This window comes from Pezoporus flaviventris, unplaced genomic scaffold (assembly GCF_033815535.1).
Source record: "Pezoporus flaviventris isolate CSIRO_AGI_PZ_B2104156 unplaced genomic scaffold, CSIRO_AGI_Pfla_v1 ptg000015l, whole genome shotgun sequence".
NCBI classification, from domain to species: Eukaryota; Metazoa; Chordata; class Aves; order Psittaciformes; family Psittacidae; genus Pezoporus; species Pezoporus flaviventris.
In genome coordinates this window covers 42,769,185-42,794,932 of record NW_026892563.1, presented here as the reverse complement: position 1 = coordinate 42,794,932, position 25,748 = coordinate 42,769,185, and the positions used below count along the sequence as shown (strand labels likewise).

The window sequence follows — 25,748 nt, the reverse complement described above, 5'->3', positions numbered from 1 at the left end:
CCAGCAAAAAATATAGGAATAGACAGCAGAATACTTACTATAGTTTATCTGAAACATGGCCATTCCAGTGCCAGGGTAGAAGGATCCTCTCCCCACTGCTACTAAACAGTGTTTGCTTTGTTTTTCTTGAATAACTTCTTTTACACCTGAGTGTCCCTGATTCATGAGGTTCCAGGCACGAATGCACCCATCTAGCCGAGGGTTAATCTGCAGAAGAATTACAACATGAGGTGCTAGCACTCAAAGTTGCTTTACAAATGCTAATAATATGGCATTACTTTACACGTCAGCTTATTTCTGGGCAGCCAAAACCAGCCTTATCGATGTGATAGGTTACAGCAGTGACGATGGGAGAAAACAAATGGCATGCATTTAGTACCTCAGCCTTCAAAAGGTATTTCTGATTTAATAACATTTTCCATTTTGATGCCAGCCATCTGTACAAAAGGATTGCTTCAATTTTTAAAGGTCACGCTGTCCTTTTGTTCAGGTCACAACAGCTTTTCTGTTGCTGAAAGACAACGATCACTAGCACTGCTCCTTGTCTGAGGTTTCGTTTGCTCCTTGTAACAAAGTACAAAGGCATTTCTGAAACTACCTTCTATTGGGTAACGGGATGTTGTTGTATTGCTTCCTATTTCTTCTCTCTGATTCACTTTTGACAAAAATGGGTTAGGTGGGTTGGGGAAAGCTGCAGTCTCTACTGTACCGCTATTTCTTGCACCTCTGTTTAGACTGCCAGTTAGTTTGGCAACAACTTGACTGTACCCATCCCCAGCATAAGACAGAGCTGCTAAGGATGGAAGACTGAGAGAATCATGGGCCTTGTCTAGCCTGGACTATTATAAAACCTAGTAGAAATGAATGCTCATTGTGCTGCCTGCACAGTAAATTCCATACCTATTCAGAGCCTAGCCAAGGCCAGCACCGGAAACATGAATCACTGTGAAATACTCCTGCAGCAGACGTGATTTAGGGAATCTTAAAGCTATATTAGGGAATGGACTACAGAATCCTGAGAGATTAAGGCTGTGGGGACCATGGCAGGTTGGAATTAGATGCTCTTTAATGTCCCTTCCAACCCAAACCATTTTATGATTAGGTGTTTTTACAACTGAAACCTAACTTAAGACAGACTACAAAGCTCCTTGCATCTTTATTTTCAGAACAGTGTTTTAATAATGTAACTTTGATTTTCTAAAAGGATTCCATGCAACTCTTCCTCCTTGTGTGACTAGCAAGTAAATAAAATAAACCCAAATAAATATCAGACCAGTATTAATCACCATTACTCTTAGTATTTTAGTTACCTGTTTAACAAGAGTGTTGTCCGCTTTGCGAGGTAATCCTGCAATGTACACCTTAGTTTCCAGGAAGCCCTGTGACTGTTTAAAAAGAGTTCCTGGACTGTTAATACTCATCACGGCTTCTTTAGCTATTTTTACACTGATGCTGTGTTCCAGTTCTTCAACTGATATCTAAAAGGAAATATAAATAATTACATATACACACACAAACATGCAGAATAATTTAAATACTAATTACGTACACCCATAGGAAGCATTATTAATGCTTCTCTAAGTGTCTGACTGGTAACTTAGTTTTGATGCAGTCAATATTTACAGCAAATTCAAATTTGAATCAGAATGCTGTCCATCTGCATGGACATCCACAGGAGGATGATCACCCATTCCACCCCCATCCTGCCCTTGGGAAAACCCATGCAGCTGACTACGCAGCTTTATGTGCTATACTGTTTGCCAGAAGCTGATTTCTGCAGTTCCTCTATATCAAGTCCACATTTGGCACACAGCTCACTATGTCACTACAACCTGCTACAAAGGATTGAGTCTTCAGATGAAACATAGACAAAATAGGCTCAATGCTTGCTCCCACTATTATTAGGCATCAAAGTAGATTTTTAATCTCAAGGAAGTTGCACTGAACTGAAAAAGGAGGTCTAAGCAGGATCCTAGCTTCTCTCACCCCTCTTTAAAAATAAGCCCCAACTGAGATTAATTTAGTATGATTTATAGATAGTTTAAGTGACCAAGGCCTTTCATCTTAGGTATGCAAGCTTGAAGAATAAGATGGATTTCTGGTCTAGCCAATGTAAAACTTGCACTCTAGATACTTTATCTAATCTAATAATATCTATCTAATCTAATAATGACACTTGCTGTAATAACTGCACTTGACCATGCAATCACACTTTTTAATACTCTGCTGCTTTCTTTTTCATGATTACAAAGAATAATTCCTATGTTGCCCGCTAGTGGTAATTTCCCCTTTCTTTATTGTAAATAGATGTCACGATCTTGGTTGATTTTTAAATCTGAGATTTGAGGGCATCACTTTAAGGCTTTTTATTAGATAGTCCCTGATTTACTTACCAAGACAGAGTGTTCCCATAATGGGTTAAAGGAAGGAAGGAAAAGGGAGAAGGAAACTCAGCTTACTATATGCCATAGCCCGTCATTAATGGCTTTGCCGCCACTGGTGACTTTTGTTACAAATTCATTCTTGAACTGAACTTCAATCTTTCCATCACGAAGAGCAAGCAAGATCCATGCTGTATTGTCAAGGGATTCTGCATACAGGATAACTCCCTCTGCGTCATATGTCCGGAAATCAAATTCTGCTGTAAATCTGAGTTATGAACAAGGAATCTTAATAAGAAGACAGGAAACATGAAATACTGCATAGCTTAAGATACCTTGTTAATGGGGTAAGAAAAAAAAATCATAGATATTAAGCTTTTGGTAACTCTGTATTTCAGCACCTGTGATATTTGCACACAATCAGCAAAAAAACCAGAATCTAATGTAAGCCTTGGTCATACAAATCCACTGCAAAGTTTTGAGATGAACACCCTGAGCTGGGATTTGAAAGAGCCTTGGTTCAGTTCCCAGATCTGCTATGGGCTTTACTTGTAAAGGATATCACACTCCCTTGAGTAAGAAGAGAGATGTAATATTCCTGTTGCAATTTGTGGAGCTGTGCTGTGGGAAAAAACACATGATCTATGATGTGCTTCAGTACAACGGGATTGCCAAGTGTCATCCTACAACAATTATAACCTAGCAGTTTGTTTTGGTTACTGCTGCCTTTTATATATCATTCTCTACCTCCAGGATTTGCTGCTTGGATCTTGGCAGTTGGCTGAACTGGTGTATGTAGCAAAAATGATGGTTTACATTACAGAACCTGCAGAGTGGAAGAGAGTATAAGTAGAGTGAAAACCAGTCCTTGTCCCCTAGAACATCTGAACTAGATAAAATGGAGAAAGGATGAAAGGAGAAAATAAAACATTTGGAAATTAGGATCTGATGAGATGAGAACAAGTAAGGGAGCTGTAATTAAGAACTCGGGTCACTTTCACTTTCAGTCTTGTTCTTTGCCCACTAGATGTCATTGTCCCTCATGCAGACCCACAGAGAAACCATTCTGTATTTACAGAGATGCTATTAAGGTAGTGTCAAACATTTATCATCTCAGAAAGGTCTTTGAGGAGAGCATTAATGCCTGGTCAACTTGGAATAGTGGCAGGGGAAAAAGTTCTCAATATTTATGTCCTTCTGTAAGGTTCTGAGGCTCTGGGGATCACCAGCTTAACAGCTGCTGCTGCTGCTGCTGTTACCCTCAAATTGTTCAGTCAGTAAATCACAGAACACTACAATTTCAGCTGCTGCAGTGAAGAGGCCCACAAGTAATAACAGGGTCACTACCATTAGCAATTGTTCTGGCAGCAGTAAAGGAAATCATATAGACAGCACTCTCGACAAGGTGCAGTGTTCTACTGGTGTCCTTGGAACACTCTGAAAGGAAGCACTGGGGAGGAGGAGGTGGAAGCATTGGCCTGGTTTTGTTTCTCAGCTGTATGCATGTAGCATGTCACAGCTTCTACCCAGAGCAGAGGTAAAGTAGCAGCAACATCCAGATGAAAGCCTTTCCCATCTGTAACTGGAAGCTATACAGTTATTGTTGTCCTGTAATATCTGAATTTCATGTTAAGAGCTCTGAATGCCTTCCTGTATCTGTATCACTGGCTCACACCTTCCCCAAGCCCTGCTCTTTCCTTCAGAGGAAGAGTAAGCTTCTGTGATGGGGAAGCACCAATCTTTTTGCTCTCTTGTCCACAAACTAATGAAAACTTACTGCCTCCAATCTTCTTCCTTTTTTGCTCATTCAAGTCTGGATCTCTGAACTTCCTCCCAGTCCATACACTGCTCCCTACAACAGCACTTGTAATCAGGACTAGAATGGCTGAAAGACTCCAACTCTGTTATTCATAGATGCAATCACATCTGAATGCCAATGCTATATGTTTTACCCTAGCTGTGCACTTTTTCCTAGCTGGGACATAGCTGCTATCACCTCCTACCTGCTTCGGAGGTTTCTGGAGGAAACTTGATGACCTATTAGTTTTTTCATGTAAGAGCTGCTGCCTGTACTGATGAGGTGGCTTAAGGACATGGTACAACCAGTAAGAGATGCTGTAAAAATGACTCCAGACACGACTCATCTGTCCACTTTCAAATGACTCCAGCTTCCTCTAAGTGCTAGTACACGTAGGAACCCAAGTTAATTCATTCTCCTTATAAAAGGTATCTTAACCTGTGGGGAGGTGGTGATAGCATTTACTCATGCAATGCACTCTTTCTAAACCCTCAGAAAATGAATGGAAACCAATGTCCATAATTTCAGTGCATACTTTTATCATTAGCAAATGCTTACCTTGTGACATTTGGCAATTTAAACTTTAAGTACAGAACGGGAATTCCTATAAACTGCTCTGCCAGGTAAAGCAGTTCATAATTCTTTTCAAGGTTCAGTGGGATACAGGCAGTAACAGACTGAAAATGATAGAGAATAAAAAAATGCTGTTAATGCACTGTGATAGGTCGTGAAGCAACTCCTGTTCCTATTGCTGGCTGCTAGCCTGTCCCTTTTTTTAAGCAGTGGCTTACCTCTATTTTCTCTTCCTTTTGTTTTTTAAACTTGAATACTTACTTACAAATGAAGGGGTATGGTTTTGGTTTTGCTTGAGATGTCCATTATTTATGCTGTTAGAGGATAATTCAGGTTGAAACGGAGTTCTGGTGGATTGCAACTAATATTCACTTAGTCAGCATTTGAATCAAGAATTCAAATCCCCCAGCAAGTGCTTTCCTTTCATCAAGGACCTGTGACACCCACCTACTAGGGTCCTGTCAGGCTCCATTACTAAAGCTGTCTGGAACCTAAATATGATCAGGTGTCAGAAGGGAATGGGGCGAGAACTGTGTCTTGAAAAGATTTAATTAACAAAATCAAAATCACCTTTTGTTTTTCACTATCGATATTTATGTACAACCATTCATAGCTGAATAATCTCTAGCATTACTAGAACAATTTACCTGCAATAAAAAGCAACAGTTTACAAGTGGATTAAGTAACAGGTCAACGGAAGGTGTTTCTATCTGGCTGTCCCTTAAATGTACTTGTCCTGTTCAAGCTCTGGAAAGGAATGTGACAAAATCAACGCTACAATTCCTGCTGGAGTAGCACTGAACTAATATCTCCGAGAACTGTTAGTGGGGATATGGAGCTCTTAAGACCTACATTCTCAGAAAAACTGTAAATGAAATTCTAAATATTTTTAGCAACTGAAAAGCCTGTAACAGTATGTAAAATGTATTAGAATCATAGAATAGTTAGGGTTGGAAAGGACCTTAAGATCATCCAGTTCCAACCCCCCTGCCATGGGCAGGGACACCTCACATTAAACCATCTCACCCAAGGCTCTGTCCAACCTGGCCTTGAACACTGCCAGGGCTTAATCCTCATGCTCTAGCCAAAGTTAGTGTGAGAAAGCACAGACCACCAACTGCAGTTGCACTAAGAGGGGGGAAAAAATGGTGCTTATTCTTTTAGGTCCTCACCTACTTGAAGCTTTAAGCAAAGATATTTATATCCAGGGATATTATCTATTTTATATGTGGTGCAGTTTTAAACTTGTCAAACTTCCAGTAAAGAAATGTCAGGTATCCATTATAAGACATGGTTGTCTTGTCTTCTGAAACTGTGATGTTATAATTAAAGAAATATCTACAGCTTTGTTTTCAAAGAAAAACACTCAAATTTCCTTCAGGTACAGGGAACTGGGCTCTGCATGTGAAGAGAGGTGGGAGATTATTCCAGTATGTGTTTTACAGCACCTATGTCATTGACTAGTAGGAACCTTAAAGTCTCTTTGATCTAAAGTTATCCCTCAAAACACCCCTTGAATATCGTCTATATGATGGCAGTATAGTTATCCCATAAAAGGGAACAATCAAGACTAGGTGTGAAGGGCTTTTCTGTTCTCAAAACAGAGGCTGTACTTTGGTAAAAGTTAATGCAGTTCCCAAACTCTGACTTCTCTATTCATGATGCAGCAGTTTTATTAAATGTGGAGGTGTTCATCTTGAATTTTATGGCTTCTTCATTTTATGCCTGCTACTGTCACTTGTCTTCCGACTGCATGTATTTTCTGCTGATTAAACTTTGGTTTTATTATTCTTAAAAGGCCTGCAACTAACTTCCAGGTAGAAAGTTAATTGCTTTTGAACACGATGTTAAAAATAACATGAAGCTATAAGATGCTCTTCCTGTTTCATGAATAAGCAAAATGAACCCTAATAACTGCGAGTGCTGTTCAGATATTAAGCTTCAGAAAGCACAAACAAGATCTAATACATACATGCTAGGACTTGTGTCAGACCTTGTTCCTACAGTTCAAGGCCAATTTTGTTTTACGATGTTAGAGGTGGCTTTTTATTGGCAGTTATCCGAGCTCCCTTAGCCTAACAAGTCTCAGCCTGCCTGCACCTTTCAATGTACACAGTGAATCACTCACAAGAAAATCCCTGAACTAGAATTCTTGGGAGTTACAAACTTGCTGCTCCTAAGAAGTATAAATTCTCAGGCTGAGCAAGAACAGCTGGTCTCGGCTCAAAGATGTTCTTCAATTGGCAACTATTCCTAAATGTTTTTTCTTAAGTTGTGGCAGATGAGAACTGTGGAAAACAATCCAGGTTTTTTGACCCAAACAGGCAAAGCATAGAGGAATTCTGAAAGAGCAAGCGAAAACTTCTGAGCAGTCCAAAGAAAACCTGGGAACACGTGGATAAATGGAGTATTCTGGCTCTGAGTCATGTGAACAGGAATTAGGTGTTTGATAGGAGAAAGCTGGGGCTTCTTTTGGAAGCAGCAGGGAATAAAGATGACTGACTAAGGAAAGCTGGAAAGCTTCTTTTGACAGGATTCCTGTAAATGAGCATACATGAACTGAGCATGCATCCAAATCCCTACCAGGTCTATTTTGTGAGCCAAACCACAGCCTGGAGTTCCCAGCACTTTCTCGGCAATTTTGAATCAGTTTTCAAATAGCTGCCTATTTTCCTTAATGTAACTTACAGCTGTCATGAAGAAATATAGAACTTTGTGATTTTCCACATGGAATTTTATATAGTGCAATTTTACCTCGCAATTCCTCAGGTCCTTAGAGAGCTTGTACCCCTTTTTGCCATCACAATAGCAGCTATAACTTCCTGGGGAGTTTACACAGAGTTGAGCACAAACATTTTCAGCACATTCATCAATATCTAGAAGAAATGAAACCACACAGAAAGATTTATTCAGATTATCCATGGCACAGACTGAAAACTAACACAATAAATCAATGGAATAATGGACACAGTGGGTTCTCTGGCATAACATGAATCCAGTAGGTGACTGCTGCAAAGCTAAACGAATGCTAATTGATGTCTCCTATGTAAAACTTACAAACTAGAATTACCTGTTGGGTACATAAGACCTAGCAATCTGATAGAGGCCTTGTGTGCAGAGCTGGGGAGAAACTGGTCTCATTTGTGAGGCAGTAAGAAGCTGATCTTGTAAGGTGGCTGAATTAGTTAAAGAGACCCCATAAATCACTACCATTTATTGAAGAAATGCCGTTTGGGCCAGATCTCTTCCTTTCCCTAACAGATGTCACGAGAACATAGATTATTAAGAGTATATATGGCAGGTATCTGGACAAAGGACACGTAAACCCAAAATTAAAATACAAGGTAAAAATACCTTTTAAAAGAACATACAACACTCTCATAAATACTTAATTTTCAGACAGCACCTATTTGTGGCGACCAATCTGATTTGAGCTGCAAATAAGCTAAACTAACTAAAGGAACTTCATTTTCTATTTAGGAGGCCATATACAATAAATAATTTAGAAATGAAAGGCTGTATAAAAGGCCAATGTAGCTGTTCCATTTCTAATATAGAAACAAAATCTCTCCTGGGTAGAGACTCTAATGAGGGTAATTTTGGGCCTGTCACAGTTGCCAGCTGGCAACTAAGTACCATGCAGTCGCTTGCTCACACACACACACCCGCAGCAGGATGGGGAGGAGAACCAGAAAAAAGGTAAAACCTTGTGGGTTGAGATAGGAGGAGTTTAATTATTGAAATAAAAGTAGAATATAATAATAATACAATAATAAGAAAAGGAAATAGAGAGAGGAAGGAATAACGCACACAAAAAGTGATCCCAAAACCAAGTGATGCACAGTACAATTGCTCACCACCCACTAACAGATACCCAGCCGGTCCACAGGCATCAGCTGGCCTCTCCTGGCTAGCTCCCCCAGTTTCTATACTGAGCATGATATTCTATGGTATAGAATATCCCTTTGGCTGGTTTGGTTCAGGTGTCCTAACTCTGCTCCTTCACCCCGCTTTTTGTGCTGGTCCTCACTTGCAGAGCATGAGACTGAAAAGTCCTCTATCAGGGTAAGAGCTACTAAGCAACAACTAAAACATCGGTGTGTTATCAGCATTGTTCTCAGACTAAGGCCAAAACACAGCACTGCACCAGCTACTGGGAAGAAAATTAACTCCATCCCAGCTGAAACCAGGAGAGGGCCTCAGATTAAAGAAACTGTGCTACTTGTTTTGAAACAAATGTTAATAAAATCATTCTGCTTACGATCATTTGGCAATCTGAAAAGGCCAAGAAATGCCTCTAGCTATAAGCACACAAGAGAGAAGGAAAAAAAAAAGACTTAAACCCCAACCCACAAAACCCTCTACTGAGAAGACGTAAAACAAAATCATAATTTAACACCTTCCAATAAGCGTTAAGAGATACTCCAACAAACACCTCTCTTCCTATGCCCTTCCCAAAGGAGCATGACTGTGAGTAGATACTTTAGGAGGTATTGTTCTGTGTACAGGTCCTATAACCTTTCCAGTACTTGAACACCTAGCAGTACAAAAGTAAAACCACAAGCACTGGTTAACCAGTAGCACTACAGTAAATCTGGGTGCTGAATTCTCTGAAAGCAGCAGTTAATTCTGCTCACCCAGTGCCTGCAGACAAACAGAAACTTATGAGGTTATTATGAAAGCTTACCATGCAGTGTGACAGATGCATTTCTATCATTAAATCAACTACTCGGGGGCTTGCACCTATCTTGCAGGGGTGTAAATTTCCCTTACTAAAATGAACCTGCTGGTCAGGGGTAAGGGTCCCTCTCCAGAGTGTACTATAGCAGCAGAGGGACAGCCAAGCTTCTTGCATAGATATGCAGTCTCCCTCTTCAGTTCTGCAATCCTAGAACACTCCAAATGGCAGGATCTCCCTGTGCAGAGATAATTGTCCTCCTACAGAAATGCTGATATGCACTGGAGAGGGCCAGGGTTTTTTGAGGTTTTTCTCAGTTACGCTGTAACTATCCTGGGTTTTGGTTGTTTGGTTTTGCTTCTTTTTTTCCTTCCAAGTTGTAGTCAGCACCTTTGCATGTTTGAGCTTTCAAAGGCTTCCCACAGATCTGTCCACGTGTCAGTCCCCCCTCATAGAATGGTCAACAGAAGCTATTTGTAGAAACCCATGAATCCACACAGCATCCTGGGTTCATCCAGCTGCTTTCAGCGGAAGGCTAAAACAGCTTGCTTTGGGTAAGTTGCTAATATACAATAGAATCGGCCACAAAGGAGCTGCATACCATGTCCTAGAAGGGAGCTATATAACGCTAGGGAAATATACTGATTTCCCCAGAGTGTGGATGTGGGGAGGCAGGACACAATTAATGTGGGAAGAGGAAATGCTGATTCTTTGTCTCAAATTTTCAGCCTGTGTGCTAGGGAGAGATAATGCGTAAGATACAGACATACTGTGTGCTGTTTGATCAACTGGTTCAGTCAGATGTTTAAAAGCAGTGCCCTTTTCAGAGAAGACAGAAGAAAATAGGCAAATACCAAAATTGAGGCCAATATTTTCCATCGATAGTGTCTCCCAAAAGCAGGGGATGAAGAACTGTAGCTACTTCCTCTGAAGAATGGATAAGGAAAAAACCCCAAACACTCTTCTATTCCACTCGTATCTGTCATCATAGAGACAGTCGTGCGTACATGTATGTAACTTTGATTTTTCTAATAAGCATAATGGAATTTGGCTACCTACATGCAATATGACAATGAAAAGCTATTGTCATTTAGTATTTCTCTGATGCTACATTCCTGTCAGTTTGCACAACCCTGTCCTTAGGCTGGATTTGGTGACTCAATGTGATTACAACAAGGGCTGAAAGTTTAGCAGCATAATCCCTCTTCTAGGAGGCAAGACTTTGCTCATTTTAATGTCCTCATCTTGCAACCTTCAGGAAACTATGTTTTGGGAGAAAAACAATGCTTGAATTCAATTTGATGTAACCCATGTGTCTGCAGAAAGTACTAAAAGGAGCAAGAATTAGATTAATTATTGTGAAGTTTTTCTCACTTCAGTGCATGCAGGGACACAAAACCATCAGTAATGTTTTAATCCCGTAGTAACTGGACAAAGAGCTGATGCCTGAATATGTCATCATTACCACTGTGCAAAGCTTTATCACAAGAAAGCTGCATGAAAAGCCATGCAGCAAAAGATTCATAGGCAGCAAGAAGCTACTTTTGCACCCTTCTGAGCAATAACATGAAGGCAGCATTTAAAATAAGACAGTGATGTATTTTGCTTAAACTGACAATGTAAATTCCTCTAATAAAACTGTAAGAGCTTAGATACCTCTTCTACAACTGAAATTTAACTTCTGATGTGTGTACTAAACAAACTCTAACAAGTAGAGAGAAATAAAGTATGTTGTGTTGTGCAAATACCCCCATACTTGAAAGAATTATTTTATGACATCCTGTGTATGAATGGTTTCTTCCTGCTTTACTGCTAGCTATCAGTACTTTCCAACTTTGCTATAATTGTTATAGGACTTTGGTTTGAAATTCCTTCTTCCAGATTTTCATTTTGGAAAAGAATACTCCTGAGGAAAGATTCTTTCAGTGCAGCTCTGTTTTTTTCATATGGATATTTAAGAACAATTTTATTTTATGTTTTTATAAGTATTTAAGAACAATTTCTAGATATTTAAGAACAATGTTATTTTAAATGTGGGGTCTTTATAAAAACTATTTTATCCAACTGCCATGCTATCACTTCCAGCCTAGGATGGAGATTAACTCAATCTAATGCTGTTATTTTATATCATAACTAGATACCCCAAGGAAGGAATAGATAGATTTTATTTTAAATGGAATTCAGTGACCCTTGTGTTTAAGCTCTTTCCAGTATCTGACATCTAAGGGCATAGAAAGGACAGAGATGAGAACATGGCCCTGGCCATGAGGGCTAAATAAGCACCTACACAGCCTATCAGATGGATAAAGACAAGTTTTTTAGGTTTTTGAGACCACTTGATTAAACATGGTTTTAATTTCTGGCAGTTACCTCTTTCTAAATCTTCCTGTCTTGCCAGTTTAGAATTGCCAAATAAGGACTTTTGGTTGTGTTTGCTATAGCTTCTCTTGAGTTAGAGATTAATATTTAACTGACTGATCTCAAATATTCCATCCTTATAACTGTAAAGATGATTAAAAAGTAGGTACAAGGCACTAGATCCTCAAGATATCCAGGTCCTGAACACACTGCTCCAAGTTATCTGAAAGAAACATGCAAGCTGGTTTGAGAGCTTGGATAAGATGCCCTCTCTACACTGAGGCAGGAGTGTTCCCATCAACTGAGAAAGTTATCTGGCATACAGCAGGACATGGGAGTAAACCATAAAACCTTTTAACATTTGGTATTAAGTCGTTCCACTACGTTACACTACATGTAACATAGACTGATTGAACCTCTGAAAGAACAAATAATCATGTCATATTACAGTAAACAATATGAAGGTACATCACCAGATGAGATGCTGGAGTTTGGCTTTTAAAGGGGATGCATGAGGGGTGGGGAGAAAAGAAAGAGAAAAGGGGTGATAGAGGGAGAAAGACCTACCTTCACAGTTCTTGGACGTTGCATTGTATGTGTACCCTTCTGGACATTCACATTCATATTTCCCCAGGGTGTTTTTACAGGTGGCGGTCCCACAGATGTGTGGATGTAACAGACATTCATTTATATCTAGAAATACAAATAAGTTACTGAAAACAAATCGCTCTCTAGCATATAATTTTTTCCTAACTCTATCCAAAACTGCAAGTGATTGAGGTGGGCAAACTGGCTCGCTCTTGCTATGTCTACCAAGCTTTCAAGCAGCCGCAAAGATCTACAGAGGTCCCTAAAAGGCACTTCTGCATGGCCAGGAAAACAAACTCTCTGCCTGCCTGCCTTTCACATTCTTTTGTCTATTCTGTGAGTAACAGGAAAAGGGATGCATGTCCAGGAAGGCAGAGAGAGAAACAGCCTGCAGTTTTCCTATAAACTAAACCAGACTGAATAATAAAACCTTACCTTACAAAAAGACATCTAGAAAGCCAATAGATAATCCTATCAGAGTTTCTTACATGCTACAATCAATTTACGTCACAATCGCCTGTTAACTGGCTATGCTGACAAGTATTCAAGTCCCTCACTTTCTGTACACCACTCAGACCATTTTAGTGTCTATCTTATGTGGCGTTACCCATTTTTCAATGTCATTTTCAAAATGTGTATGTCACAACTGGATGCAGAGTATAGTATCAATCTCACCAGAAGTCCTGCAGACAGAAAAATAGCAGATCCCCGTTAGTACTTCAATTCCCACTTGTTTGTGCAGGGATCATTCTAGTTTTCTCTGTGGCTTGTGGGACTTGTGGAAATGGTGCTGCACAGGGAGAACAGATTCTGCCACCGGCTTGCTAGGACTCCCAAAGCTGTCCTGAATTTGATCTGCTTTTCTATAGTTACTCTGTGTAGTCCAAATTCCTAGGTGTATAATTTTGTAGTTGGATGTAATGAAATACATAAATCTGGTTTATCAAACGACCAAACTAGTACTCCATGTGCTAAGATGTATTAGTGTATTTTTGTCTTTAAGTTTTTAACCAACCTTTCCAGTACCTTTCCAAGAATTACAGAGATTCTTAAAAACTTGTCTGCTTGCGCTTTTTGATGAAACAGCAGTCTTCCATTCTGGAATTTCTTTGGGAATTATTCATTCACAAAAATATATAGGCTAAAGGAAGCGACAGCAGGAAATGACCCTCAAGTCTGGCTTCTTGAATTATTTGATATTATCCAAAACTACTGTTATAGTCAGGGAATAAAATGACATGAAAATGGAATGAGATTGTACTCTACTTCTAACTATGCAGCAAGAATTGCTAGTTACGTCAGTACATAGTCTCTGTCTGGAATATATTGTCACTGCCAATAGTAACTGACACAAGCATGTACAGAAGAAATATTCTGAGTGACAAAAGACAAATCTTTCTCTCCATTAAGAGCATTTTCAGATTCATTAATAGCTTCTTCTCCAATGAACTTCAAACTCCCAAAAGAGTAGAATCACTAATTAGGAGTGGTTCAGCCTAACCCAGTGTTAACCAGACAGGATTTCCATGGAAACAATATTAGCTGGTCACACCACTCTAGATTCTTGTTTCAGCATGCTTAACGGGTATGTGAAACTAATTAGTGACCAAAGCAAGCTTTAGAGAGTTCTAGTAATGAAGCAGAATCTAATCTATAGCCTTTCTCTTTTTTCTGTTTGTTTTCCCTTTCTAAATTGGTTTCAACCCACCTCAGTTCCTTGATCTGGATCACTATATGGTTGCCCAAATGCCTGCACTGGTGTAAGGCTGCAGGCGGAATGAGGAGCCAAGTTGAAGCAGAACTGCATCTTTCAGAGGTAATGCAAGCTTCTGTTGACTTAGACAATTCATGAAACTACTGGACTAAATTCTTTCCTCTCTCTTGTCAACAGGCAAGGTACTGTCATGTCATGATGGTCTCCTTAAGCCTTACTTCTTACCTCCACAATCCCGTTTATTTGAATGCATAAAGTAGCCATCTTCGCATAAACAACGGTAGCTTCCAGGTAAATTAGAACAACGCTGGCTACAACCTCCGTTTAAGTCATCACATTCATTTATATCTAGAAGGAAAACAAAATAAGAATCTTTGAGAGGAAGGCATTATTTGACCAACTGTATATGGGTATACTTAAAAATCAGATACTATTAAATAATAGTAGAACTATAATTGTGGTTTTGAGAACTAAAATCATCAAGAGATTAGAGACTTTACCTTCTTCACATTTCTCTCCTTGCCATCCCGGTTTACAGACACACGTATACTGGGCTTGTCCATCTATGCAATCCTTATATCCATCTTTATGGCATGGCAGAGGGCTGCACTGGTTTGAAATGTCTGTGGGATAGAAAATATTGGAAATACTTGTTATCTGGGATTATTTTTTCCTCAAGGATCAGATTAGCCTGTCTTCTTCTTTCCCCACAGGTACACTTAATGAAATAGGAAAGGGCCTGAGATGTAACATCAAGTACCCATGCAACCATCTTGCATTAGTTCTATCACCAAGAATCTGTAATGACTGAGAAAAAGCCACCAGTACTTTGTCAGACAGAAAACAAGTAGAAAATGACTTGCTAAACCATGTAAATCCCTGCAAGATGTAACCAAACACAGACTTGATACTATTTTCATTGCATTTTAAGGACATATTTCACTAGAAAGACCAAATTTTCAAGAATTCAAGATTACAGAGGTCAGTTTCTCTGTTCAAGGAGAGTCACATTTTCAGAGAAACTAATGCCTCAGCTTGCCTTCGCTTTCCAGGTCCTGTGGATGGACTGGATACATCAGTGTCTAATACTGTCACCTTTTACAAGTATTAACTTCAATGTCAAACAAATTTGCATCTAAAAGAGCAACTGAAGTCTATATATGCTAGCAAGATCTCCGAAAGCAAGGCTTAAAAGACAGAGATTGGGGCAGAGAGCACTGAATTCACTGCCTTTTTTTTCTCTAATCAAAATACATGAAGTTCTTTTCATTTTCCCCACCATTTTCCTAATTTTACATCAGCATAGCACAGAAGGCATCGTTCTGTTTGTGTCTCCTGAATATGCTGGTAGCTTAACAAAATATGTGTCAGTATATTTGTCAAATAAACCCACTTCTAATTAAATTCTGCCTCAAGTAAATCCAAAAGCCCAAAGGCCAGCCATGCTCCAAAACTCTAGAGCACCTCTAGAATAGGTGCTGCATGTCATGTAATATTCACAGTGTACACCAAAGGACTGCAATTGCAGATGAAGACTGACAGAAGAAATTGTGCAGAAGAAATAAAAAGTATGGTGTTTATGTGTGGATCCAATTTCCAAAGGAAAGTTCTAGAACTCCCTATGGTTTTTAATCCTTTTTTATTATTTCCTGCTTTTGTAGGTTCAGGTACAAGTGTGTGACCTAAGGTTGGTACAAGCAAAGCACTTCATAAGTGATAGATGTGGAAGGCATCCTCAGGAACAAGCCTGACTGTAAACATTTCTGAGCAAAAAGCAGTGATGGCTTGTGAGAGTCTGATCTGACAGAAGATTGATTGGGTCGGCAGCATGAAACATGAGTAGGTAGAATGAGGTGAATTAAGGGTATAAAGGGAAAGAAAATTAGTCAATCAGTGAATGGAAAAAGGAGAACTGGTGAAATACACTAGAGGAAGAAGACAAGACAGAATGGATAGGACTAGATGGACAAAGAGGTTATGTCCACGGATGAATGATTAAGATGCCACCGCAAGAACAGTAATGCAGCAGCCATTTGTTCTGAAAGCAGGCCTAGTGCTCCTCTTTTCCCCTTTCAGGGTACCTTCTGACCTCCTAGACAGCAATGTGACAACTAAATGTCAGAAGATATACTCAGCCTATAACAGAAGCGGTGAGCGGCGAGAGATGTATTGTGGTTCCTCTGCCACTCAGGAGGCTTTGATATCTAAAAGATGTGTCATGGTGAGATGGATAGATGTAAATGCAGAGATTTTTAAGTATTTATTATTAAAAGCAATTAAGTATACAGATGTACGGGGTAGAGATGTTTAGGGTCTTAAAAATGCAACTTGGATACATGCTTGGATTAGAAAAGTATGAAAAAGGGTCTCCTATTCCTGTGAAAGTTTTCCTTTTCCTTTCTAGATGGTATTTAAAAGGTCAGTATATTCACAATCTTTTGTACTTGTTTATCCAAAAATGTATGCCTTTAAAATGTGTGTTCATTTAGAATCATAGAATAGTTAGGGCTGGAAAGGACCCTAAGATCATCTAATTCCAACCCCCCTGCCATGGGCAGGTAATGTGTAGGTAATTTGGACAAATCTGAAAACAACTGCATTTCTGTCAGTTCTGTTTGCATTGTTATTTTTATTCTCTGGTTTGTTTCAGCTTGAGATTTTAATTCTACTAATTCTTAGAATGATTTCCTTCCCGTTAGGAAAATTGGATTTTTGATTTTGACAGTATCAAATCGATTTAGATCGGCAAGTTCAGAAAGACAAAACTTGGTTTAGAGATGTTGATTGCAGTATGACAAAACCTTTGTCTCAATGAAATAGCATTTGAAACAATGTCATATAGTTTCAACGGGAATTTTTAATTCCACTTTCTCAGCAATAGCTCCCTTCCATGAACGTGCGTAAGTTTTATTGAACGTTTAAGCCTTAGGAACTCTTGTAAATGTTATGCATACACACTTCTTTTTTATCCTGGTGACTGACCAATAGTAACTTGATTGTTATCATGTAAACCCAAATGGGAGATACCCAGTGACTATCCAGTAAGCTACTTGTTTACAGAAACACTGCACGTTGACACAACCCTGCTAAATCCTTTCCTCCCAGGACCTCTAATGAGAGTGAGAAAGAGCGATATGAATGCGAGTGCGTTTTAGTTTGTGACAGTGGTCATGTTGGTCAAGTGATCTGGAAAATATGTTCATCCATGACCATGAGCAGTGTAATTATTAAGGATTTTTTTCCCCGTCATAGTTTTCAATGAGAAAAACAGTGTCAGATGGTTGAGTATCCCTATTCAAACTAACCATAAGCTACTTCAGTGCAACCAGGTTGTGTCGTGGTTTAAACCCAGTCAGGTAACTTGTTCACTCACTCCCAGTGAGTGGTGCCGAGCTGACAACAATCAAGGTCCATGTCCGTCTCCCCCCCCCCCTGCACCGGGGCTCTCCCCTTCCCCGCTCCCGGAGGAACGGGGAGGAGGATCGAGAGAGTGCAACTCCTACGGGTTGAGACAAGAACAGTCCAGCAACAAATCACCACCGCTACTATCAGCTAAAACAATGATAAGGGAAAATAACAAGGGAAGAGAATAGGATACCACCGGCCAAGAAAACGAGTTCCACCCGGAAGCCCCTGTCCTTCCGGGTAACTCCCAGTTACCCCCCACCCCGGGCATGACGTGCTGTGGTATGGAATACCTCCCCGGCTAGCCCGGGTCAGGCGCCCCGTCTCTGCTTCCTCACAGCCTCCCCTCCTCCCTGGCAGAGCATGAGCCTCACAGAGTCCTTGGTCAGGGTAAACATCACTTAGCAACAACCGAAAACATCGGCTTCACCAACACTGTTCTCAAACTAGAAGTCAAAACACAGCACTGCACCAGCTAACACAAAGGAAAAACATGACTGCTACTGCTGAACCCAGGACAGGTTGTAAAGGTTTAAGAAGTTTAGAGAGATGTTTCAACTGTGTCAAATAGGGAATAAGGTACAGATTACTTCCTGTGAATTTACAAGGGGAAAAAAACCCACAATTCCCACCGGACTTATAAATGTATAGGTGTAAAAAATCAACTGTTTGAGCAACATCACAAGTTTCCTAGCATTTTACTTTTTTGGCTGGCAACGTTGCCTGCTCCATGCAGGGATACAGAGTAACTATGGGCCAAGGAGTGGTAGAAAGAAAAATTAACCAGATGGCCTCTTCCCTTAACTGACAGAACAGGACTTGCCAGATACAAAGAGTCAGACATAACTATTAAAGATGTGGTAGAGAGGAGATACGAGGGAACACTGGTGGGTTGGAACAGGTCAGTTCTATGTTTCCAGAAGAATTCTACCTTCTATTTTTGCAGTTAATCATGTTTCTTTTCCAATATTCCTTATAAACCAGTTAACTTAAACTGCTTGCTCTGAAAATGCTCCATCTCACCCGTTTATCTTTTGTCAATTTATGGTTTATGTGATGGAGTTTGCATCAGTTAAATGGAGATTTGCTTCTTTTCCTGCCTATGTGAACTGCTTTCAAGCCATGTGCATGTGTGTTCTTAGATGCGACTGCATTAGGTAAAGTCTTAGTTAAGCAGCACTTACCAACGACACAAGCCCTCAGGTCAGCTGGAGAATCTGGAGTAACTGCAATAACCCTGAAAATCCCTGCTCGATGGGAGGCAAGGCAACCTGCAAATGCAAACCCACACAATCTGCTTATGATACAAACACTCATGTAGACTGAAGTTACAACAGCTTATGCATGGCATCTTCAAAGGGTCTGTTCTCACAGCCTGAATTAGAAAACTTGTCTGGGCATATTAGGCAGCTGATCTCAGACTTCTGAGTGCCTCTGCTAGGATCTAAGCGCGCAGAACTGCCTAGGAGCTACTATGCGTTATAATTGGCATGGAAATCATTCAAGCACTATGAGCAGAATAACTAAACTAGCATTATCCAAATACGAAGACCAGTGAATGATTATACTTGCTCAGGGCTCTTGTACTTACTTAAATATTTGGGATAAAAATATTCCTGCAAAAAGAAAAATAAAGAGTAAGAACAATTTAAGGTAGATAAAATCGCAGTAAAATATATCACTGAATGAATACTAAAATATATTGGTATTATTACTACAAAACAAGTGAAAAAGACAAAGTAATTTTGAGTCATAGGCCGAGTTTTCTATATAACTATTGTATAGGCTAAATCAGCAGATTATTCAATAAATGCAAGACTCAGTAGAGAGACTAAGATACTGCACTGAACTGGACACTTTGAAAGTAAGGAAAATTAATTGGGTGTCAAAATGACTCTGAAAGTTATCTCTTTAAATGGGAAGATCTTGTTATTGGATGCACAGCAGCATCCTTTAATTCCCTTTTCACCCCAAAATAAACAAAAACCCCTGGAATAGATTGAACATCTTACATGCAATTTATTCCAAACGAAGTGAAAAGTGTTACTAAACCAGAAATTGTTAGAAGCAACTGATAATTGATTACTGAAACTATTTAAACTTAACAATCAATATATCTAAATACATGCAATGGTATGAAAGAATATGGAACTGACATGATCTGATCTGCAAAACAAGAATTCATTTTAACTGCATATATTGTGTAATAAACCTTTTGCAGTACAAAGGTGAATAAAATTATTTTATTTCATATATATATGAATATTAATCTATATTCAATAAATATGAATATTATATTGAATGAAATAATAAATACCAACTAATATGAAGTGAGAATGAACTGAGGAACAGACTTCTCCCCACTAAGAAGAAAGCTTGCAGTAATATGTTCAATCCCTTCATGAAAAGGGCTGCACTGCCATGCATCCTTAGTGTAAACTTTTAATTGAAGGCAACAGAGTTTCCCTGGATGGCATGCCTGCAGGCAACTGTGGTCTAAAACTGGTTATCCGTACTGGAAATCAAATACCTGCTCAGCCATTCTCTTTGTTTTACAGGCTTTATTACTAAATGTGAAGGTTTTTCAAAGGAATTTCAAACTAGTTCTTGGTCTGCATGGTGCAATCCTTTTAGCTTTGCAGCGTGAACTCTGTGTACTTCCATCTTTCCTCTGCAAGGAACAACTATCTACCTTGTGGGTATTCATCAGATACTTACAGTTTCAGGATTGTTTTCAAAGATTTCCCTGGCTTCTTCCTTATTGCACAATTCTTCAATGCACTCTCTTTCTAGATTTCCTTTCTTACTTTCTTCCATAAAAGAATTTGCTCGACGTTTCCTCACCAGGAACTGAGAGGCATACTCCTGGGATAAAACTGAGCAGAAACAAAAAGAGCTCTGTTATTGTTTGTTAGTTTAAGAGCTGAAAATCAGTGAGCACTGAACAAATATGAGAATCTAACACAAACATCTGAATTAAATCCTTAATCAGGAGTTGCTGTTCTCTATCATTTTGGAAAATGTGGGCAAGAAAACCTAGGATTCTGTTTTCTGTATGTGGGGTAGCTGGTTCTAACCAAAGGAAAGGTTTGTAAAATGCTGTGCCTAAAGTGTAATTTAAATATCATATTCAGGACAAGATTTTTTTTTAGTAGCTTTTTTTTAAGCTATGGGTATTACAAAGTGAGATACGTGACCAACAAGTGGAAAAAAAGATGTGAAGCCTTTTATATTACCTGTTTCAGCCATCTAGGAGTAAATGCTCTGATCCTATTTAACTTAAGTGAGACCAAAAATGTGTCTTATAATTGCAAAGCAGGCAAGAATGATATCCTGAGAAATACCAAGACAGCCTACAAATACCTTCACATTTTACCAAGATAAAATGCAATCCTAGCTAACTGTTATATTTCAGACCCATCGGGAGTCATTACCTACTTTTAATGTATCTTATTTTTGTCATTTTATTGACTTTTACACAAATGGTGAACAAATAAGTGAGGTGGGAAATAATGCTACAAATGAAATTTGTCTGCTTCAATGTTCTTTGTAGAGCACACAGCTCTACAGGGAAAACAACTAAATCAGACTGCCTTGTTAGCTTAATTTTGGGGTATACCTTGTGATTAAAAGAAAAATGCATGTGCATAATTGGAAGAAGACCAGCTGACAGGGTTAAAGAGCATGGCTGGCATATGTTAACTAGAGAGCACTACATTTCTACTCCTGTGCTTCTTCATCAGCCTTTGCACAACTAAACCTCTCAGACTAGCACACTGTGTGAGGGTCAGGACACCTGCAGTGCAAGCCAGGTATGGTATGCACACATACTCATCACTAAGCTACGAAGATCAACTCAAGCAGACATAGCCAATTCAGTACTCTTTATAAGCATGTAGCGCCTCAAACCCAGAGTACTTTTATGAGATGTGCCACCAGCCAAGTGTCAGAGAACAGCTTCTCACTGCCTGTGCACTAACAGGGAAGAAAGGACTTCAAAGGCTTATTAGAAAGAACAGCTAATGAGAACCAGAACCTGCAGTGAGAACAGCTTTCAGGTGACAGATGCAATGAAAATCATTTCATCCTAAACACATTTCTTAAAGGTCTCTATCAAGTGACAGGGAACACAACTAAAGCACTCTGGTGTGTAACACTGGACAATGACCTGAAAAAACCTTTCTGTTACAGCATCCTAAATGTATTTAATGTGGGATAAGCTTGTGACTCCACACTGATCTACCTGCTCTCCTGCTGGGAAGAATGATCTTCCTGGTAAGGCAACAGGTAAGATGTCCTGAGTATGAGGTGGATGCACTACAACATACCTCCAAACTTTTGAAGGACACCTATGTCTCAACAAGCAACCAGCAACTTGCTTAGAAACGCAAGAAGTCAGCTTGTGCCCTTCCCCAGTAATACACAATAAGTATATGAGCAGGCAGCAGTTAGGTAGTTGAATCTTCATTTTTTCTTATATACTCATTGATCTACATGGTGGTCTTACTGGAGAATGGGAAAAATTCTCTAAGGTTACAATTGATCCTCAAGGGAACTGCTCAGAGAAAGAAAGGTCTTGTCTTACTTTCTGGGCTCCCACTGCCAGAAGTTATTGGCACAAAAGAAATGATTCAAGCCTGCTTTCCTCTTCCACTCTTTGCCACTTCCACAAACCTTAACGTGCACCCCTAAGTACATCTCAAGTGCTGTTAACATCTTTCAAGAGCTGGGTTTGGATTCTTGGGTTGTTATGTATCCTTCACACAGCAGTTAGGAGGAGCAATGAATTGGAAACTGCTGAAACTGTGGATCTCCTAGACCTTTTTTCTCAATCCATGAGCCCATCACTAACGTATCATAGAACAGCCCAGGCTGGAAGGAACTTCGAAAGATCATCGGATTCAGCCTTTCATGGGAAATGGAGCCTAGATGAAATTATCTGACACCAAGTCACATTTTGACAACCTCCAGTGATGAGGATTCTACCATGTCCCTGGGGAAGTTATTCCAGTGAGTGATTTGTCTCATTGTAAAAAATTACTTTCTTATATTGAGAGGAAACCTCTCCCAGTACATCTTGTACACATTGCCCCTTGCCTTTCCCACGTGATTCCTTGCAAAGACAGAGCCTCTGTCCTCTTTGAAGCAGCCCTTTAATACTGGAATATGGCCATGAGGTCCCCCAGGTCTTGTCCTCTTCAGGGAGAACAAGACCAACCCCTTCAGTCCCTCCTCACAGGGCAGGTTCTTGGTGGCCCTCCTTTGCACTCTCTCCAGTCTGTCTGTGTCTTTCTTGAATTGCAGAGACCAGAACTGGACACAGTACTCCAGGTGTGGCCTGACAAGCGCTGAGTGACTGGGATGAACATGTCTCCATCTCTGCTGGTACTGGAGACAGGGAAAAAGCGCTGCAGGAGGATGGGACACGAAAGACCTCATGAAAGATCTTCTGAGCCCTAGCCACACTGGAAAGCATACCCAGAAGAACATTTTGATAATGTATTTATCACCAACTATTGCTAGCAGTGTCATTTTAATTAACTTGGGTAAGTGGCTGCATTTGTCATTACATAAAAGCAGACTGATAAGAAGGATGTATCTGTTCCGAGGCAAAAGGAGTGACAACAAAATGATACAATCCTGCATTGCAACCGCTGATTTTGTTTACGCTGCAGATTTCTACCAGTGTGAGCATGCTGACATAGCTTTAGGGCAGAGGCTCTGTGGTGTAGATGAGGCCTAATCCACAACTGACTGTAAACAATCTTGTTTTGACCTTTAGTGACAGGAGTTTTGTAGCGAGTAAAACACAAGAAAATGCCAAGCACATGCAGTGTTCTTGAGGACATTGCACTGGATATAACACTGAGGACATTACACTAGATATAACACTGCTGACCTCATGTCTTCAGTTCAGTGGGGTAATGGAAACCGGTCTTTCCCCTTACACCCCAGCAGTTCAGCCTTCTCCTAAGCTCATTTCCTATGACTGAGTTTAAATAAAATATATAACTCTATATGAATTCCATATTTTTACTGCAAATATTTCAGTTCTTATGTACAGAATTAGCAGTGTATTTATTTAACTGTTCTTTCCTTATGAAGATTATGATAAGACCTTTGTTTTAAAAAGTAATCCTGACTGCTGTTGCTGCCAGTTTGATTACCGGAAACTCCAGCCCACTCCTGACCCTGCCAAACCAATAGTTAACCCTTAATGAGCTGTGTGCTTCATTTGGTACTCACTCAAGTGCTATGGACTTCAATAACCTTACGATTTCAATAGCTGTAGTAGCGACACTGTGTAGTGATTACTTATCAAGTACCTGTTTAGAAGTTATGCTACTGAAAAAGAAAGAAAACTGTGGGGAAAGGGTGAGATTCCATGGTTCCTTACAGCTGTTTCGTAGTGCAGAAGGAACTAGGAACCTACCACAACTGGGCTATTTAAACATAGCTTAGAGCTGCTTACCTTATTTCCCAGTTATGGAAAGCAGTTCTAGCCTACTAGTGCTCTCTCCCAGAAGCTCCTTATAAACTGAATAAGGAGTACATGCCCTACCACTGTAGAAAGTGGCATCGTCTTGTTTGTACAGCTGCTATACTGCAATCGGCTCCCTAATTCCAGCAACTACAGTCTCCCCAAATGCTCATCAGTGACATAAGCTTTATGCAGCCAACAAAACGAAGCAACCCAACTGCTGATGTTTGCTTGTTTGTCCTCCATCTCATCCAAAAGATGTCCCTCCCTGGATGCTGGACCAAACGCAGCTGAACTATCAGAGAAGCAACTTTCCCTTATGATTGAATGGTAAATTAGGCTGCATTTATAAGATCTTTCTGGTTTTTGTCTGTTTCTTTGGGCTTTTTCCCCCTGGTACAGAAATCCCTGGCAATGTTCAGAGGCAATGATAGGAAACTGGACTACATGGGCCACAGAAATTTTGCATGAGTAGGACAACTTCTAAGTTCTCTCTGTTCATATTAAACTGACAAGATATGCAGTGAGCAAGATAAATGGCACAGAAAATGTGATGAAAACAGGAGAAAACGTTACAAAACATTTATCAGAAGATTTATTTTTAGGACTTGTTCAAAAATAAATTATAAAATGAACTTTCATCTTCCCATGCTGCTCCCTTCACACTCACAATCACTAGCATTCAAACACGCATCTGAACAGTAAACATTAGGTTTTTCTTCTGCCGGTTTAATCATTAGCAAACCACGTCAGAAACAGCCTTACTTTGAGCTGCAGCTCTTCTTCTTCCAGACAGCCTTCTATCATTACTAAGCTCAAACATCTTCGTGTCAAAGACATAAGCTTTGATTCTATTTTTTATCTCTATGTGAGAGCAAGTAGTTCTTACCTAGCCTGGTAGGTCTGAACTTAACCAACAGGCAGGGCTGCTTGCCTGGACTCCACAATAATGCCACTCTCCTGAGCCCGTGATCTACCCAGTTTTTATCTCCGAGGCGACTCAAGCGCTATCTGAAGGCACGCTTTCCCCTAAGCTGCAGACCTGCACTTCGGCCACAAACAGCTTCAGACCGGCCACAAACAGCTTCAGACCAGCCCCAAGTTACAGCTCGGCTGCCCTATTCAGTAACCGCTGCCTTTCAGCGAGCAGCCAAACCCGACGGGATCAAAGCGCTCCAGTGGCACCTACCCGGGGAAGGAGGGCCGCCCCACGACCGCCTGCGGCACCCCGTCCCAGGGCCACAGGGACCGGCGCCAGCCCCCGCCTCGGCCCCGTCGCTCCCGGCCCTGCTCGCCTTCCCCCCCCCGCCATGCCTCACTCACAGGTCGCGGCCTCCGCGAGGGCGATGGCCACCGCCAGGCCCGCCAGCAGCGGGAGGCACCGCCTGCCCCGCGGGCTCATCGCTACCGGGGGGGCGGCCAGGACCGGGCACGGCACCGGGACTGCGCGGCGGCTCCTCTACGCGACGGGCAGAGGAAGCTCTGGGGGCGGGAGGGAGGGGCAGCGGGGCGGGTGGGAGGCTGGGCCGTGTCCGGGCGGTGTTGCCCTGCGGGAGCGTCAGCAAGGCGCCGGGGGCAGCGCGGCGGGGGCGCGGGCGGCTCGCTCCTGATCTGCATCCGGGAGGTTCCGAGGGCCGGCTCTAGGAGGGGAGCGGCGGCAGAGGGGGCCGCGGGGGGCCGCGGGCATCCTCCACGGCAGCGGCTCCCGCATCTTCGCACCCGTGGGTACCAGAGGGAGGGCTCTGCCCCCGCCCCCTTATAGCTGATTGGCT

The 25,748-nt window shown here is 40.8% G+C and overlaps 1 protein-coding gene and 1 long non-coding RNA gene across 2 annotated transcripts in view; one reads left to right on the top strand and one right to left on the bottom strand.

Moving 5' to 3' along the window:
• The window catches only part of LOC133269722 (uncharacterized), a 33,850-nt gene extending 11,419 nt beyond the window's left edge, over positions 1 to 22,431 (top strand). Inside the window, exons 2-3 of the long non-coding RNA XR_009743531.1 lie at positions 21,687 to 21,782; positions 22,263 to 22,431. This is a non-coding gene — a long non-coding RNA (uncharacterized LOC133269722). The remainder of the gene's footprint in view (positions 1 to 21,686; positions 21,783 to 22,262) is intronic.
• PROS1 (protein S) overlaps positions 1 to 25,539 on the bottom strand; it is a 32,015-nt gene extending 6,476 nt beyond the window's left edge. The window contains exons 1-12 of the mRNA XM_061454338.1: positions 25,300 to 25,539; positions 20,214 to 20,371; positions 19,087 to 19,111; positions 18,680 to 18,766; positions 14,591 to 14,713; positions 14,316 to 14,438; positions 12,356 to 12,481; positions 7,507 to 7,628; positions 4,738 to 4,856; positions 2,460 to 2,649; positions 1,311 to 1,478; positions 39 to 207 (exon numbers count right to left, since the gene is read on the bottom strand). Of these exons, the coding sequence (XP_061310322.1) occupies positions 39 to 207; positions 1,311 to 1,478; positions 2,460 to 2,649; positions 4,738 to 4,856; positions 7,507 to 7,628; positions 12,356 to 12,481; positions 14,316 to 14,438; positions 14,591 to 14,713; positions 18,680 to 18,766; positions 19,087 to 19,111; positions 20,214 to 20,371; positions 25,300 to 25,378 (1,489 nt within the window). The 5' untranslated portion in view covers positions 25,379 to 25,539. The remainder of the gene's footprint in view (positions 1 to 38; positions 208 to 1,310; positions 1,479 to 2,459; positions 2,650 to 4,737; positions 4,857 to 7,506; positions 7,629 to 12,355; positions 12,482 to 14,315; positions 14,439 to 14,590; positions 14,714 to 18,679; positions 18,767 to 19,086; positions 19,112 to 20,213; positions 20,372 to 25,299) is intronic.
• Positions 25,540 to 25,748: the final 209 nt, after the last annotated feature.